Source organism: Gopherus evgoodei, chromosome 5 (genome assembly GCF_007399415.2).
Source record: "Gopherus evgoodei ecotype Sinaloan lineage chromosome 5, rGopEvg1_v1.p, whole genome shotgun sequence".
In the NCBI taxonomy this organism is placed as follows: Eukaryota; Metazoa; Chordata; order Testudines; family Testudinidae; genus Gopherus; species Gopherus evgoodei.
The window spans coordinates 128,793,885-128,810,643 of NC_044326.1; the positions used below are offsets into that span (position 1 = coordinate 128,793,885).

The 16,759-nt window shown below is 40.8% G+C and overlaps 1 protein-coding gene across 2 annotated transcripts in view; it reads left to right on the forward strand.

The window, feature by feature from the left end:
* The window catches only part of ANTXR2 (ANTXR cell adhesion molecule 2), a 166,498-nt gene that overhangs the window by 43,144 nt on the left and 106,595 nt on the right, over window positions 1-16,759 (forward strand). For both annotated transcript variants that reach the window (XM_030565101.1, XM_030565102.1), the window contains exon 10: window positions 2,150-2,219. In XM_030565101.1, coding sequence (XP_030420961.1) covers window positions 2,150-2,219 — 70 coding nt within the window. The remainder of the gene's footprint in view (window positions 1-2,149; window positions 2,220-16,759) is intronic.

The window sequence follows — 16,759 nt, forward strand, 5'->3', positions numbered from 1 at the left end:
TCAGTTATCCAGACGGCTCGGGGAACATTTGAAACATTTAGATCATTGTAGTTGCAGAGGAACAAAATTGACTTTATTTATTCTTTATACACATTTCAGATTTGGGAGAAATATCTGAAGGTTTTGGAAATATGAGTACTTTGGATATAGATATTGGCATCTACACGTAGACCAGCTTCCTAGTGGTTAGGACTCCTGTGTTCTATTCCTGTCTCTGCCACTGACTTGTTCTGCGACTACAGGCAATTCACCTAACCTCTCCATGTCTCTGTTTACCCATTTAAAATAGCAATAATATTACAGACTTTCCTCCGTTTTAGCATGTATTACTAATAATGCTATTACCAACATGCAATGGCAGAAGTGCCACTGACGCATAAGATCAGATGCTATTAGCTTTTCTAGAATTATAGGCCAGTAACATTAGGCACTAGGGGCCTGGTTCTCTGATGCACCGCACCTTGTTCGGTCATTTACACTACTGCAAAGTGGATGCAAAACACTACTAAACCAGAATGATAGTATTTTACACCAACTTTGCCCTGGTGTAAATACCAACACCAGATACTGGAGTGGCTTGGTGGTGTGCTGCATGATGCTGCCACGTTGCCAGGGGCAGGGTAGTTTTATATCAGAACACAAGCAGAAAAGAACGACAAAACCCTAACATGGGCTGAAGATGCTTTGAGTATGGGCAGCAAGAAGAGGAGGAAGGCAGCCCTGTGAAGGGTACTGAGTGGGTTTCCTCCTCCCAGTAAACTCCCGCTACTCGTAAGCCTAATGAAAGGGGATGAGACTATACACTTGAGTAAGTGTTGATCAGGGTGAATAGTCGTGGTAGATCTGAGCCCTGTTTGTGTGGCACACACCCCGGCTTCCTACATTAGGGTTGCCTGTAGGAATGACCTTGGGGCAAACAATAATTTTGTAGGTTTGTTTGGTTTTAGATGTTAGATTTGGCGGTTTGTTTTCTAACGTTTGTAGAGAATTATTACCAAATGCTGAAACGAAGTGTAGCTGTAATACTACTACTACTACTATTACTAAACTATAAAATGTAACCTTAAGACAAAAGCATATGGCCATGTGTGAAGCCTGCCTCCCCCCTGCCCTTTGCAGCTAGCCCCAGTTCTGGCATGAGCAGTTGGTGCAGAATGTACCACATCCAGATGTAACGTACATCTCCCACGACCTAGCAACAGCTTCCTCAGCCATCTCTAAGCCATTTGCATATTTGGCTTTATTTATCTACAGGATGGAGTTGCCTCAGAGCTTACTCCTGCAGATAGGTGATTTCCTGATTGTGTGCTGAGTTGTGTCTTTAAGGCGCAGTCCCAGAACAGCCCAGCCCAGGTTGAGTTATGAGAGGGACTTTGCCTCCAGGTGTCAGACCTCCTCCCAGAGTCCTGTGGTACACATGATGGGAGAGCTCCTTTTGCCCTTTAGAGAGTAGCATAGGCCAGTGTGTACGGGGATGGGTGGGACAATTGCCTTCCTCTCTGACCCCTCCCACCTCTTTTGGGGTGTCTTGTACCCCAGAGAATGGGTGGAAGGACTGCACTCATTTCCTGCTGCTGTGCAAGGGCTCCTTGTGTCCTCCCACCTTTCACACCCGCAGAGTGGCAGGGCATAGCCTGACATTATGGTAGTTAACTCTGAGCTATCGGTAAAGCAGCCATGCTTTGGAGAGAGCTTCGGGAGCCTTCAGAATGAGAAATGCTACAGAATTGTAAGTTATTGTAATAATGGTCACTGGCTATAATGGATAGAAATTAGCAGTAAAGGCCTGCTTATAAGAACCTGCCCTTCATCTTCTAATTAGTAGTGAGACTGTCAATATTATTAAAAACACTTTCTCACTAAACCCCAGTTCAAGAAAGTGTCCTTCTCCTGGACTGCACTAAAGCTCACACTTAACTTTAAGCAGTCAGTGGCACTTAAAGCCTGGGCATATGTGTTGTCCTGTGGATTTAAACACAAGTCCTTTCCTGAATTGGGGCCTTAATAACTTACAAGTCAGGGCAGCTTTGAATCAAATCAATATCCAAAATTAATTGAAGAAAACTAGATTGCATCATATTCAGACATGTCAGCTTCTCATGTGACTACAGTGCAATATGTTTAGCTCATGTGATGTTTTCTTTTTCAGATGAAAAACCAGTAACGGTGGAATCCAGTTTTATGCTCTGTCCAGCCCCCGTCCTACATAAAAGTGGCCAGTAAGTATTTGGTGAAAGCTTTATTCTGTATCTTGTCTGAACTATATCCACTGATGCTGAATTTAATTGTGTGGGGTTTTGGCTAAAGGCAGTTCTATTTTTCTTCCTTGTGTTATTTCGCTGGTGTGTTTTACAGCTTTGGAATGGACTTTAAATAGTCATCTGTGTCCAAACTGATTTGGATGGTGCTTTAAAAATGAATATTCAGGTAGATTAGTAAACCCTGAAAAGGTCTGGCTTGTCATAAGTTTTATGCAGATTAGCTATTCTTTAATAGGATTTAAGATGCTTTCTTCTGGATAATCTTTGGGCTCATTGTTAAACCTCTTACATTATCAGTGACACTTACAAACTATTATTAAAATTATGTGTCAGGATATGTACCACTGCTCAACATGTAATGATAAAAGGAGGCACTAATTTAACAACTGCAGCAGTCTTCTAACAACATCATGGCTAAACAAGCCTTATTCTAGATGTCACTGGCTGGATGTTATTTCTACAGCCTTGAGATCTCCACCTCCCAAATTCAGAGATGCCCTAGTCTTTTAAAATCACTTTTGCTTAAACTTAATTTCCTGTACTTAGGTTTCCTGTTTAATGCTACCATGCTCATCAGGAATCAGAACTGTGTGGAGATTATAATTAGCTGTCAGGTCTTTACACTGTAAATGCGGGAAGACTCCCAGACCATTAACCCTTGGAGGAGAACAACTACTACAGTAGGAAAGAGGAGTTTGGGATGAGCTTTCTGTTACTAAGCCAGTGTTCAGCCTTAGGGGGCTTCACTGGCTCTGAAGCATGTGCTTAAAATGTTTCCCTGAATCAGGATGTGTAAGGTGCTGGCTTATCTGCAACCCAGGAAGAATCCACTCTCACACCCAGAGTCTCTTTCTAGGCATGGTTTTACTTTGCAAACCCAAGAACACCCTGGGTTACAGCTTTCAGGGGATTTTCCCTTTTGCCTTTCCCAGTCCCTCCTGTTTCAGGACCTTTGGTAGGATTCTTCTGTGCTCATTTAATGGAGCGCTGCCTGCCAGGGCTTTGTCCTTTTTTCCTGCATTACTCCAGCTTCCCACTGCCTCTTCTCCCAGGGGACTTCTGCCATGCCTGGCTCTGGCCGCTCTCCCCTGCTTACTGACAGCCTGGCTCTTTTTAGCCCCAGGTACTGCCCTGTCCTACTAATAGCTGACCAGTGGATGCAGATCTGTTTTGTATATTGAACGATGCTTTGGAAGAGAAAAGTTGCAAATGAATAGATTCAAATACTTTCAGGGGGTGAGAGGGAACCTTCATTATTTTATAATGGTGGAGAAATGCCGAGAATTAGGTTTTGGGAAGAGGGATGAGTTTGTAATCCAGTTATGATGATGTCCTGATAATAAAATTTGCTTTTTCATAACTGTATGTGATGTTGATTTGTCGTAACTGAGATGTCAGTTTGTTAGAGCTGTTCAGCTTGCCTGTGACTCCAGTGTAATTCCCATTGATTTCAGTGGAGTTTTGCTGGCATATCAGTGGTGTAATGCAGCAGCCATAGCCAAACAGATTTTGATCTCAGCTAAGATGAATTGACACCACGCAGAGCTATGAGAAAACCAATTTTATCATCAGGACGGCATGAATTAATCAGGTTTAAAAATGTATCTCCTCCTCACCAAGCATGCGTTAACTAGCTTAAACCTGGAGTAATGGAGTGGTAACTTACGCCTACAATGTGGCCAAAACACAGGAAATCCTGAACTTGTATCTAATCACCACCATATCTAGTACTAGCCTGACACTATGCCAGTTGAACAGGAAATGCACGGAATATTTATTGATCTATATTAAAACAGTGTAAAGTATTTGAACATGGTGTATTTTTGTTGTTAAGGGAAGGGCTTGTTGGGCTGTGAAGTGTCACAGCAGAAGACAATATGCCATATTGTAATTGCAAGGCAGACAAAGTACCTAACTGCAGGGCAGTTCTTTCCAGCAGTGTTCAGAGGAAATACAAGCTGTAGATTAAAATCTGTACAGATTCTACGTAGCACCACTTTGGAAAAGTCATCCAGCTATAACACGTACGTCTATAACTTTGCATAGGAGAAAAAGTCACAGGTTTTGGCCTAAAGATAAGCAGTACATGGCAAGTCAGAGGACTGACAGCTATGAAAGAAATGTACATATTTGAACTCTTGACTTTCCATTGGCACAGCTCAGACTATTGCTGGATACCTCCCAGTAATTCCTGATGTAGTGGATCTAATGTTACTTCCTAATGTAGCAGCAATCTGCCTGCTGTCTTCTGGAGTTCTTTGTAATGGAATTAGAAATGTTATATAGATTAAGTACCACAAAATATCAGACTAAGTTCATTTTGTAATTTAACTTGCCTTGAGTTGTTTCCTACGTGGATGGGGGGAATACAGTCGTTTCCCCTTTGTTTTTGCTGTTTGGTACTTACACAATCTTTAATTTTTGTAGGCTGATGAATTAAAAACTTTTATAAGTACGGCAACATCTATATGGAGCTTGAGAGCTGCAGAAAATTCTTAAAATAAATCCAAATCGGCTGGCAAACCTCTGGTTTTGTTGGATTAATGCCAGGACATATTTTTGTTCTCTCCATATCTGGCTGCTGGCTGTAGTTTGTTAGATACCCACAAAATACTGCCTGTAGATTTATAGTGTGGCATTTCTTACGAAGTGGTACATTTTTAGATAGCAGCATGAAGCAGGCTGATGTGGCAGTGTCAGATGATGTGGCAGTGTAGTGATACAACTTACTGCATACAAAATACTTCTTCATCACAATATTGATGGTATGCAAAATGATGTTTGTACCCAGATTAACTTTTTGGGGGGTAGGTACCTGGTGTGCTTAAAGGAGATGTGACTAGGGATCTTGATATCTGTAAATACGAAGCACTGTGTTATGCATAACTAAGAGCTCAGGGTGAAATTCACACCTGTGCAGAAGGCATGAGGCCTCTGCACCACTTAAGCCACCATGAAAACAGCTACATTGGGACTTAAATTCAGAGAGGGTGAAATTCATCCCTGAGCAAAGGAGGTCAGCAGAATAGTTATGAGTTTTACCTGAGTGTTTCTATTTGATGATTCCTGTTTCTTTTTAATTTAAAGGTGAATTGAATTGAAACCAAAAACTGATCAATAACTTGGAGCAGTTATCAGAGGGTAGCCGTGTTAGTCTGGATCTGTAAAAGCAGCAAAGAATCCTGTGGCACCTTATAGACTAACAGACGTTTGGGAGCATGAGCTTTCGTGGGTGAATACCCACTTCCTCAGATGCATGTAATGGAAATATCTCTAGCTTGCTTGCTAGCACACATATATATACCTGCCCCTGGATATTTCCATTACATCTGAGGAAGTGGGTATTCACCCACGAAAGCTCATGCTCCAAAACGTCTGTTAGTCTATAAGGTGCCACAGGATTCTTTGCTGCTTTTGGAGCAGTTACAGAATCTACATTTAGGGCCAAGCTTGTCCCTGGTGTAAACTAGTGGCGTTGAACCATTCATTCCAGATTCAGCAGATTGGCACAAGGAGGTGTAAATTGCCATTTGCCCTACATTGGACTATCTGTCCATAAGGGACAGTTTTTATTCTTGTTGAGGGATCCACAGGAGCCCATCTGGTGGCGTGCACTGAACCCCATCTGTTCTGACTGCTTCCTTCCCAGCTACCGTTATCCATGTTTTGCACTGTGCTGGTCCCTAATGGGCCTCCTGGTGGAGATGGAGGTTGCATTCACTTTGTGACACAGAATCTTCCCTTTCCCCCAGCAGACTGGGGGCTCTCCAGGACGTGTGCCTGGTTTTATGTCAGTTGATGCCAATATAAACCCTGGCTGCTTCTGCCCAAATGTGTGACCCCTAGAGTTTTTAAAAAAAATGATTCCCAATTACATTTTTAAATAAAATATTTGAAAACCATCTCCTCTTCTTTTTAACTGCCAAAGCCTGAACTTAATTTTCCATGATTCTCCTTCTGTAGCTGCAGGATATCAGAAGCAGCTAAAGCAGAGCAGAGATTTCCCCTTCCTTCCTTCCTTGCTGTAGATATTTCTGATGTCATCAATCCTTGCAGAGAAAACCCAGAGGCTTTGACTTGGCTTCTTGTAGGCTTGTACAGAAGGAACTGGTGTCTATTTTAAAATAAATTGTTATTAATATCTCTTTTTATTTCTACTCATTTAATAGGCAGTTTTTCGGATGCAGGCTTTGAAACGATATTTGTAGTTGTATCCAGCTCAAACAAAGGGTTCCCATTCTTTGAAGTCAGTGGCAGAATTCCCATTGACTTCAATGGGACCAGAATCAGGGCCATATTTTTCTACCTTTTTAGCATCTTAAACCGCTTTTGAATTCATCTCAACTCAGTTTCTGCATTTCAGCTGATGTGTTTGCAGAGTAGATGGCAATAATAAGATCAAATAACTTTGAAATTGAAGCAGTGATCTCACACCGTACAGTATTTGATTGAAATTAAACAATCTGAGTAAGTATCTACTGACATAAAAGTTCCATTTCCTGGTTTACATGAGTTATGTCTACTCTGGTTTCTCACTGAAAGATTACAGTAATATGAATTACTCTTCAGGCTAAAATCCTGCCTGGTTTCCTCATGCAAGTATTGCTGTAAATAGGGCAAGCAGGATTTGGCCTGTGCAGCGAATCCCAGGCTTTTGTTTAAATGAAAGTAATTGAGAGTTTGTAGAGTAATCGTTGCAATCAAAATAGACTGGCAGAGAAGTACAGGGCTTCCCATAATGCAGCTGCAGCATCATTGGCGTGCTTCCAAAACGGATACTGTGCTTTACATATTCTGCATTGAAACTGACAGTGTGTTTGTACTTAGCTCACTCCATAAAGTGAAATAAGAATTTAAGTCTCAGTTCAGCAAGGTATTTAAGCGTATGCCTAACTTTAAACACATTGAATAGTTCTATTGAAGGCATGATGTTGCTCACATATTTCAGATTGGTTATGTGCTTAAGTACCTTGCTGAATAGGGACAATATGCATGCATGCTAATAAGCGTGTGTGTCTGTGTGTGTGTGTGGGTGGGTGAGTAATAGTGACAAAAATAAAAGAAGGGATCTCCTGAAAGGCTTGATCTTATTTAATAATTTTATTAATGATCTTGAAGTGAGGCTTATTAATGTAATTCGCAAATGACTCTAAACAGGAAGGTTTTGTATACGAAGACAGAAAAATATTACAGTGGCATTTAAAGACTTTAGAATCAGTAGCAAAAATAAGAAAACAAAATTCAATTTGGGAAAATGCAAGCTAATGTGTCTGGGATGAGATAAAGCAAAATACAGATGTTCAGATGGTGGGAGAAACCTAAAAAAACAGCAATAGTGAAGAGACTTAGAGTGATGGAAGATGGCAAATTATATCTGAAATTACCTGGCAGCCCAAAAGGTCAATGCCATTTTGAGTTGCAGGCCCAGAGGCACATCATATTATGAGAAGTGAAATGATAATTCCTCTTTATACAGGTCTACACCTGGAGATGTTGCATTCAGGTGTGGGAATTTCATTATCAGAAAGCTGCTGACAAACTAGACAGATTTCAGAGACGAGGAAAGGGATTGACCTGTGAAGAAAGGGGATGTGACTAGGAGTAATGGGCCAAAATTAAGAAAGAAGAGGTTTATGATGAATATCAGGACAATCTTGCTGGCAGCCAGAGTTATCAGACTGGCATTGCCTAAGGGAACTGGTGGAAGCTGCATCACTTGGGACAAAGCACTGGTAAATGTACAGAAGGGAATAAACTTGAGTTTTCAGGGAGATACGTTGGCAGAGGTACTAGGCGGTTTCCATCTTTAAATTATTTGGACCAGATTCTGCCTCACCATCCCATTGAGTTTCCTTTACTGTGCATATTCCCATTGATTTCAGTGGGATTTCTTGTGGCGTTAAGTACTGTTCAGCATAAGTAAAAGTGGCAGAATCTGTTTGCTGTTATGGACAAAGCAGAGCACCAAAATTAATAGATAGATTCAGACATAGACTGGTTTGTCTGAGTGTAGGGGCAGCCTGAGTAGTCTTGCTCCTCTGAGCTTATGGACACCTAGTTGCAATGCAGAGATAACGTGCTCTGACTGTGCTGCATGCTGTGGTTATAATAACCTGACTTGCTCTGTCTTCAAGAGATGTTGGCTTCATTTTTAGGGTCTATTGCTTACTATGTCCTGAACAAAATGAATTGCTATAGTGGTCTAAGACAAAGAGAGAGGAAAATCCAAGTAAAGCGTTGTTTTGGTGGGGTAGGAAGATTAAAGTTCTACTGTATATATCCCAAAAATTGTACTTCAGTTCCAGTTTTGGAACATCTTTCTTATATTTTAGGCTTTAGTTTGCAAAACACTTACACATAGAGGCATGCAGAAGAGGGAGGCTTAAAATTGTTACAGCTGATCTATTTGTTTTTAATATATAGTGAACAGTTGGAAGATCATGGGAAGGAGCACAAGATACTAGTATAGGTTTTTTGGTAAATAATTTTAAAGGTATTTTGTGCACACGTTACCCCAGTAATCAGCTAGGGAAAATGAAACAAATTATCAAGTAAGTCATGTAAAACACAGGAGGTCATTGAAATATCGCTTGGGCTCTTTTAAAAAACTTTGATAATAGTTAATTGTCCCCAAAGGGTAACAAACGTAGTGGAAAATGATCTTGCATGCCGCTAAGATTGCATGAACTAGCTAGTGTTGAGCACTTGGTTTGATATTTTTGAACTGCAGGAACCAATTCTGAATATGCTTTTAGTTGGATATTAACCAGACTCCCCGACAAGAGGAGCTTGTGTCATTGAAATCTTTGTTCTTCCTGTTGACAACAGCTGCTTCATTTGTTTTTCACTGACTTGTGAATGCTGGGGAAGCTCAGAAGGACCTATGAAACAAAAACAGCATTGTGCGGCCTTACACTACTACTCCTCAGGTCCTTAATTTTAATATTTTTCTCTTTTGGGCCGTCTCTCTTCCTCCCCTTGACCATTTCTTTGTAATTCAGTTATGTCTTAACCCTTTCGTATAAAAAAATCTCAGAAAAGAGTAAGAACAAATCTGAGTTAAGGAATACAGACAAAAAGCCCGTATATTAGTTATAGAGGATTTCAAAACATAGCCTAATTGGGACTTTGAAGTCTAATTTTTTCCCCATTCCTAGAGTACAATATCTTACAAATTTCTAAAACTGTTTTCTAGGATGAGAAAGGAATATGTTACTGGAATTTTCCAATTTTTTCTCCTAATTTCTGTTGAACTTATTATGAAATAAGTTCTACTTAGTCTTATTAGGTCCCTGCTGGTTAAGGACCCTTTACTTTTCTTTTTTGCAAGTTCCCCTGTTTCTCCTGATCTTTGTTGTTTTCCTTTATTTAAACAGTTTGTCCTCAGGCCTGGGCCGACTCACTTATTTTCCTTTCTGTTTTTTTGTGGCATGTGACAACACAGACAGGCGTATGTATTTTCTCATCTGGTGATCTGTAGTGAAAGTTTGTGGGAACATGCTACTTGCATCCCTGATGCACAGATTTGAGAAAGAATTAACTGCTCTCAGCAAAAAGTTTACTGATTTTTTGCTCTGAGTCCCATACGTATAAGGCCTTTTATTTCTGGGTTTTATTTTGTTTAAAATTTCTCTGAAATTTATCAGTGTTTATTACAAAAATTAAAAAAAAAAGATGAAAATCAGTGCAAAAAATTAACTTAACAGTTTTCTGGGTAAATATTGAGGTTAATATTTGGGGACAGGATGCCAGAACAAAAAACAACCAATAGAGAAAAATAAGAATATTGAAAGTAAAAGCAGTTTGAGCCTTTATTTTTTATTTTCTTTTAAAAATAGTTTCATGTTGTTACACTTGATATAAGGGGCTTCAGTATAAATTCCAAAAGATCTAAGTACTGTAGACTCTCAGCAGTTTTTTCAAATTATCTCTTCTAAGGCTCTCTCTCCTGCAGTCCTAGAAAATAGTCTCTCCACATCAACCAGGTGGGACACTGGGGATGCAGGAAGCAGCACAGTTCATAAACACATCTACCTAATGTGCTTTCGTAGTCCAAAACTTGGGTGAAAATTGGTTTAAAAACAACAAAGGCTAGCTTTTGTAAAACCTGGGAACGTTTTGTGAAAAACCAATAAAAACTGAAAACGAAAGGCCTTGTCTGTCTAACACTTTAATAAAATGCAAATTTAGTAATTATGGAAGGAGCCAAATTAGTAAACCAAGTTACTACTGCTATTATTTGGTATTGACTTAACGTCTAGAGACCTCAACTTAGATTGGGACTCCATTGTGCTGGTCACTGTGCAAACACAGAATAGACAGTCCCTGCCTTGAAGAGTTGACATTCTACATTGTGAGGAGAGGAGATGGGTGGGAGAAGGGAAGTCCCCATTTTACAGATGGGGAAATTGAGGCATGGAGAGATTTTAAGTGATTTTTCCCAAGATCACACAGGGAGACTGTGGCAGAACTGTGAATTTTACCTACATCTCCTGAGTCCTAGTCCACAGAGCAAAATCCTTTATGCATAGGACAATTACAGGTCTTTGGTACATATAATGCATCAAACTTTGACCAGGGGAGTTTAATTATAGGGGTGAGAGGGTCTTTCAGCCTCCATGACCATTCAGCCTTCAGCCTCTCTGGTATGGAGAATTGTGCATTTTTGTGGGTCTGAATATGTGTGCTGGTTCTCTAAGGGTATGTCTACACTGCAATTACAAACCCGCAGCCGGCCGGTGCCAGGTGACTTGGGCTTTCGGGGCTCGGGCTGTGGGGCTGTTTAACTACAGTGCAGACATTCAGGCTTGGGCTGGAGCCTGGGATCTAGGACCCTGGAAGGTGGGAGAGTCCCAGAGCTTGAGCTGCAGCTGTCGCATGAACGTGTACACCACAATTAAATAGCTCCATGAGCCGAGCTCCGTGAGCCTGAGTCAGCTGGAACGGTACCAGAAGCGGGTGTCTAATTGCAGTGTACACATACCCTAAGAGCTGGGCTGAGAATATAGTTAAGCCCTGCAATAGGCTTTCAAGGGAGGCTTTGGTGTCCCCGTCGTTGGAGGCTTCTAAGAACAGGTTGGCCAAACACCTAGTCAGGGATGGTCTAGGTTGACTTGGTCCTGCTTCACTGGGGGATGGACTAGCTGATCTCTCAGGGTCCCTTACAGACCTACATTTCTGTGATTTTATGAGCCACTTGTGTCACAAAGGGCACCCAATAGCCATTCGGTGGCGATGACTTTCCCTCACTATTGAGCTGGGCAGGATTGAAATTGGTGATGGAGCACTGAAAAGCTCCATATCCCATTTGCAGCCTCTTGAGCTGCCCAGTCCCTGCCTTTGAACCACTTAGTCCCTCTTCTTCTTCCCTGTTCCTTATACTGTATTGTTTTACACCATTCTTCAAATAAGAAGTCCTGCAGATTTGAATGAGTCTGCATATCCCTGGATTGGAGTGTAAGCATGGTACACTCATGCCCTGGGAGGGTGCTTCAGTTCTATTGAAATCAATGGGAATTAAGCGCATGCTTAACATAGAGCAGGTCTTTTAAAAACTTTTCTGAATTGGGGCCTATGGAACGCTGACGTGTTGTGTTGGTGGTGGCTCCTAGCTTTACCTGGCCCAAGGAATGGAAAGATGGAGGTGATTTCTGAACTTGGGGGTTTCTGTGAGACACTGAAGCCCAGATCCTATTTATGTGCCTTACTCACATTGTAACCAATGGAATTTAGACACGCTCTGAGAATTTGGCCCGAGTTCTGTCCTGACGCTGTTCTATCCTCTGTGGTCATAGCTTCATTTTAATTGAAATCAGTTGAAAATAATATACAGTGAGAGTCTATTTAAAATGACAGGTTTCAGAGTAGCAGCCGTCTTAGTCTGTATCTGCAAAAAGGAATAGTTGTGGCACCTTAGAGACTAAAAAATTTATTTGAGCATAAACTTTCGTGGGCTACAACCCACTTCATCGGATGCATAGAATGGATAGCAAGAAGATATATATACATTCAGAGAACATGAAAAAGTGGAAGTAGCCGTACCAACTGTAAGAGGCTAATTAATTAAGATGAGCTATTATCAGCAGGAGGAAAAAAAACTTTTGTAATGATAATCAAGATGGCCCATTTTAGACAGCTGACAAGAAGGATACTTAACATAGGGAAATAGATTCAATATGTGTAATGAGCCAACCACTCCCAGTCTCTATTCAAACCCAAGTTAATGTGGGCTGTAGCCCACGAAAGCTTATGCTCAAATAAATTTGTTAGTCTCTAAGGTGCCACAAGTATTCCTATTTAAAATGAATTTATTTATTGCCATCTACAATACCTGTCTGCTACGCTGAGCACCTTTGACATTTATTTAAAGAAACAATGCAAGAAAAACAAAACCAGCAGGAAAACTTCAGCAAGATTCTACCCCAACCCCATTCCAGTACCTGGGGCTGTCTCCACCAAACCTTTGTGTCCAGTAAATGAGCATTCCGTAAGTGGAAGCATACAACTCTCACCCCACCATTGCTTTGCACGTCCCTTTCTTTGTATAGTTCCTTGACGCCTATCAGTGAAAAGTGTTGGTATTTTGAGCCCTGCTTTCTGATTTTGAAATCTAGTCTCAGGGATTGGCATGCAGCACCGGATTTAAGAGGAAGAGTAGGAAAATGTGTGATGCAAAGCCAGGCACAGCTGAGATGTATGCATTGAGGTACTTGATACTGTGACTACTCCAATCTGGTTTACAGACAACTGTCCTCATTGTCCAGCTATGCTAGAAGAAGGACTGGAGACTGAATGTGGTTTAATTATGCTGCACTTTGTTTCTAAATGTCTGGGAGTGTCCGGCAGATAAAACTATGCAGTGGAGGTAATTCCATAATCATTTGCATATACTTAAGGGGCTGCTGGCAGCCCTTTCCCTTACTCATCCTGCTCTCCAGTGTACCCACTGCTGGGACCTCACCAATCCTTCCTTTGAATGAGAGTTAAGGGGGAACTATTGCTCGTAGGTGGACACCCTCCCACCCCTGCCGTTTTTGGTCCTTTAAAGAATACTACCTTTAAATCCTTTCCCAGTCCATTCTGTCTGATCACCATATCCATTCCCGATGGAGTACCTGCACTGGACAGCTCCCCCCAGCTTACCTAACGAGTTGCGATCTCATAACTTAACTCCCCATTATACCCCCAACCCACTGCGGGGAAGGTGAAAACCCCCCACCTCCTGTTGGTGGTGAGGGAAAAAATATTTCTCAGCCTCCTGCGGAAGGAGCAACTAGCATAATGGCCACAACTGTTCACGATGAAACCTGGTATTTCAATTGTTTTCATGGCGGGGAGGGGTTCAGCTTGGTCCAGGGAAAAAAAAGCGGATTTTTGCTGCACAGATGTGGGCATAAATAGCCCCTTTCTCTCCCAGTCACTTGGGAGGGACACCGATTTCAGTGTCCCCATGGTGACCTGGTATGGAGCTGCCTCCATGTAGCAGGTAGCCCTCTGGCTTTCCCCCCCTTAAAGGGGAACACACCTTTTCTGACAACCCAGACAAAAGGGCGCCGCCTGCTTAATGTGCGGTGAGGTCATTCACGGTTAGCCGAAAGATGTTCCATAAAATGGCTGGCAGGGATAGTTGCTGCTGAAGGATACTGGCTTCCCTTTTCCATCCCCTTGGACTCCTTTTGGAAATGAAGCATGTCATATCTGTGCCCCATTCCTTCTTTCAGTGACACTAGTCTGGGAGCCAGAATTTTAAAATTGCTTCTCAATTTAATCTCCTGCATAACAACAACATGTTACATTGGCCAGTCCCATTTGTGGTAAGTTCATTACACAGGCAGACTGCCATAGCAGTGCTTGTATCTTCTGGGATATGTATAATATATGCTGAACCAGAGCAATCATCCTTTATAAAGTTTCTGACTTGGCTCTGCTAAGTAAAACTTTACCTCCCAATTACTTCAGATTACTCCAGCAGTGGACACTTTAACGGTTACGTGTAGATGTAAACTTTCCCTTTCTTCCTCCATATATTAGTGTATTATTTAAAGTGTAGTTGTAGCCACGTTGGTCCCAGGATATTATAGAGCTGAGGTGCGTGAGGTAATACCTTTTACTGGACCAACATCTATGGTGAAAGAGAGAAGCTTTGAAGTTCACACACAGCTGTTTCTCAGGTCTGGGACAGGTACATGTCTCTGTCTATTATTTAAAGCATTAGAGAGACAGCTTCTTTTGTGTCCTTAAAAAATCACCCGGTGTATAGCTATTTTCATGGGATGTTAACATACGACAACCATTTTATATTTGTTAGTATTCAGTATATCACTGTCACTTCATTGCCTGGTAGTTTTGCTTTGTTTTCCTTATTTTATTTTTTTTTCTGTGTGGGTGTTAAGACCTCCTATGAAAACTGATTAAAGTTTAAAAAAAAAAAAAGTACTGCCGCGCAAGGTGACTGATGTTTAATATGTTTGCCTAATTAACTTTTGGCTAAGGATTCTAACCCATTAAATAGCTAGTTAGTATATGTTTCGAATAAACACATCTGGTCCTGCAATGAGTGAAGGTTCTGCCTGTGTGTGGGTGACAGATGTGGCGGTCGTTTCCCCAGTTCTCTCTTTTAAATAATTAACGCCACACTGGTGAAGTAGCCCTAGACAGACAGCCTCGAAGCCAGCTGTTTAGTCTCAGAGCTGTATCTATGGACATGTGCCTCATCTCATTAGTCTGCTCTGTCTGTTGTGTTCCCTCTTCTTTGGCATTTCAACAAACATGTTTAGTCCTAAGAAACATTTAAAAAACAAACAAACAAACAAACAACAATTTTGGATGCTTGAATTTTGGTCTGGAAGGCAGCAGGGAAGGAAGAAATATCTATCAGGCCACCCATGGGGCAGATAGGCCTGGACTCTCAAGCTTTGGAGATTGTTTGGAGATGCCAAACAAAGGGCATTTGAACTAGTCCTGCTCAGATGTTTCATTATTTGGAGTTGCTGAGATGGGTTTGGAAACAACCTTCTTTGAAAGACACGTCTTGTGTTAGTGTATTTCTTTGTCTGATATATGACTTCACAGCCTGGAACAGCTGGAAATTCTTATCAATTGCAGCAAAGAGAAAAACTAACATTAGCTGTATACATAAGGGATTGGACTTCCCCGGTCAAATGTTCTTTGATTTTTCATATGTTCATGTTGGTGGCTGTTTTAAAGTTCTTTTTCAGTAAAGGGTGGGAGGAAAAAAGGTCACTTGCTGGTCTGAATTTATGTATATATTTTGCAACAGGCTAATTTGCACAAAAATAACTTCTGAAAATGAGATTTAAATTCATGTTATCCAAAGGGCATGGCAAGATTTATTCTTACTTTCAGAGGTCCATGAACCCTTATCATTCCATGGCCATACCATAATGGTTAACGTGCAGCTGTCATTAGTTCTAGTGATGTGGGCTCAGTCTGTGACCTTTGTTTTGTAAGACATCAACAATAGCACAGCTGCCCCTGCCTAGCTGAGATCTCAAACCTGCAATTTGGCAAGAAGAACAGAACAAATTGGATAAATATACATAAACGCGTTGAGAAAGAAGGAAAAACAGAACAGAATGAACCAGTGCATTATTCTACAACTTGTTTGATAGGGATCATTTATGTAGGCATATGGTGTAGTTAAATGTGCTTTCAAAAACATTGGCCTGATTCTTCACACAAATATGTAATAAATATCTAAATAAAAAGAGAGCTGAGACAGTATCAGTAGTTCTCTTGAAGGAGGCATAAGAATGTTTTTGGAAGCGTGTGTGTGTGGGGGGATGTTACATACATTTAGATTCTCACAGAATGTGTCATTAACTTAGTTTTGAGGTTACACAGTTCTCTCACAACATTGTAAGCTTAAAAAAGCAAGGAAATAGTAAGTTAAGGCAACAATCACACCCAACTTGATACCCATTTCCAAGCTTTAGTAGCCAATTGTTATTGCAACGCTAGACTGCGACCACCTTAAAACCATCATTAACCTACACACTTTTTCAATTCAACCATACTGTCACCTTTAACACATACATTAAAGAACTGAAAATCATACGACAATGCACATCCTCAGTTTTGACCTTCTAATACTACGTTATGTAGTTACCTAATGACAATTGTAAGTTAAAATTAGTCTTCATTTTCAGTATTCCAGATGGAGAGTGAATTCAAAACAGGTTACACACTTAACCTTTTTTAGCTTATTAAAAAAGCACTAATATATATTTAAATTGTGATGCTTAAAAATATCAGATCAGCTAATCATCACACAGAACCTCACAAAACTATTCATGAATACTATTCAAATTTTATATATATATATATACACACACACATATATGTTTTATATAATAAAATTTCTATATGCATTGCTAAACACATTAGATAATTATGGATCAAATTCTCTGCTGGTATAAATAGGTGCCACTCATTTAGCGCTGCATCTGTTAACACTCGCAGAGCATTTGACCTTGTGC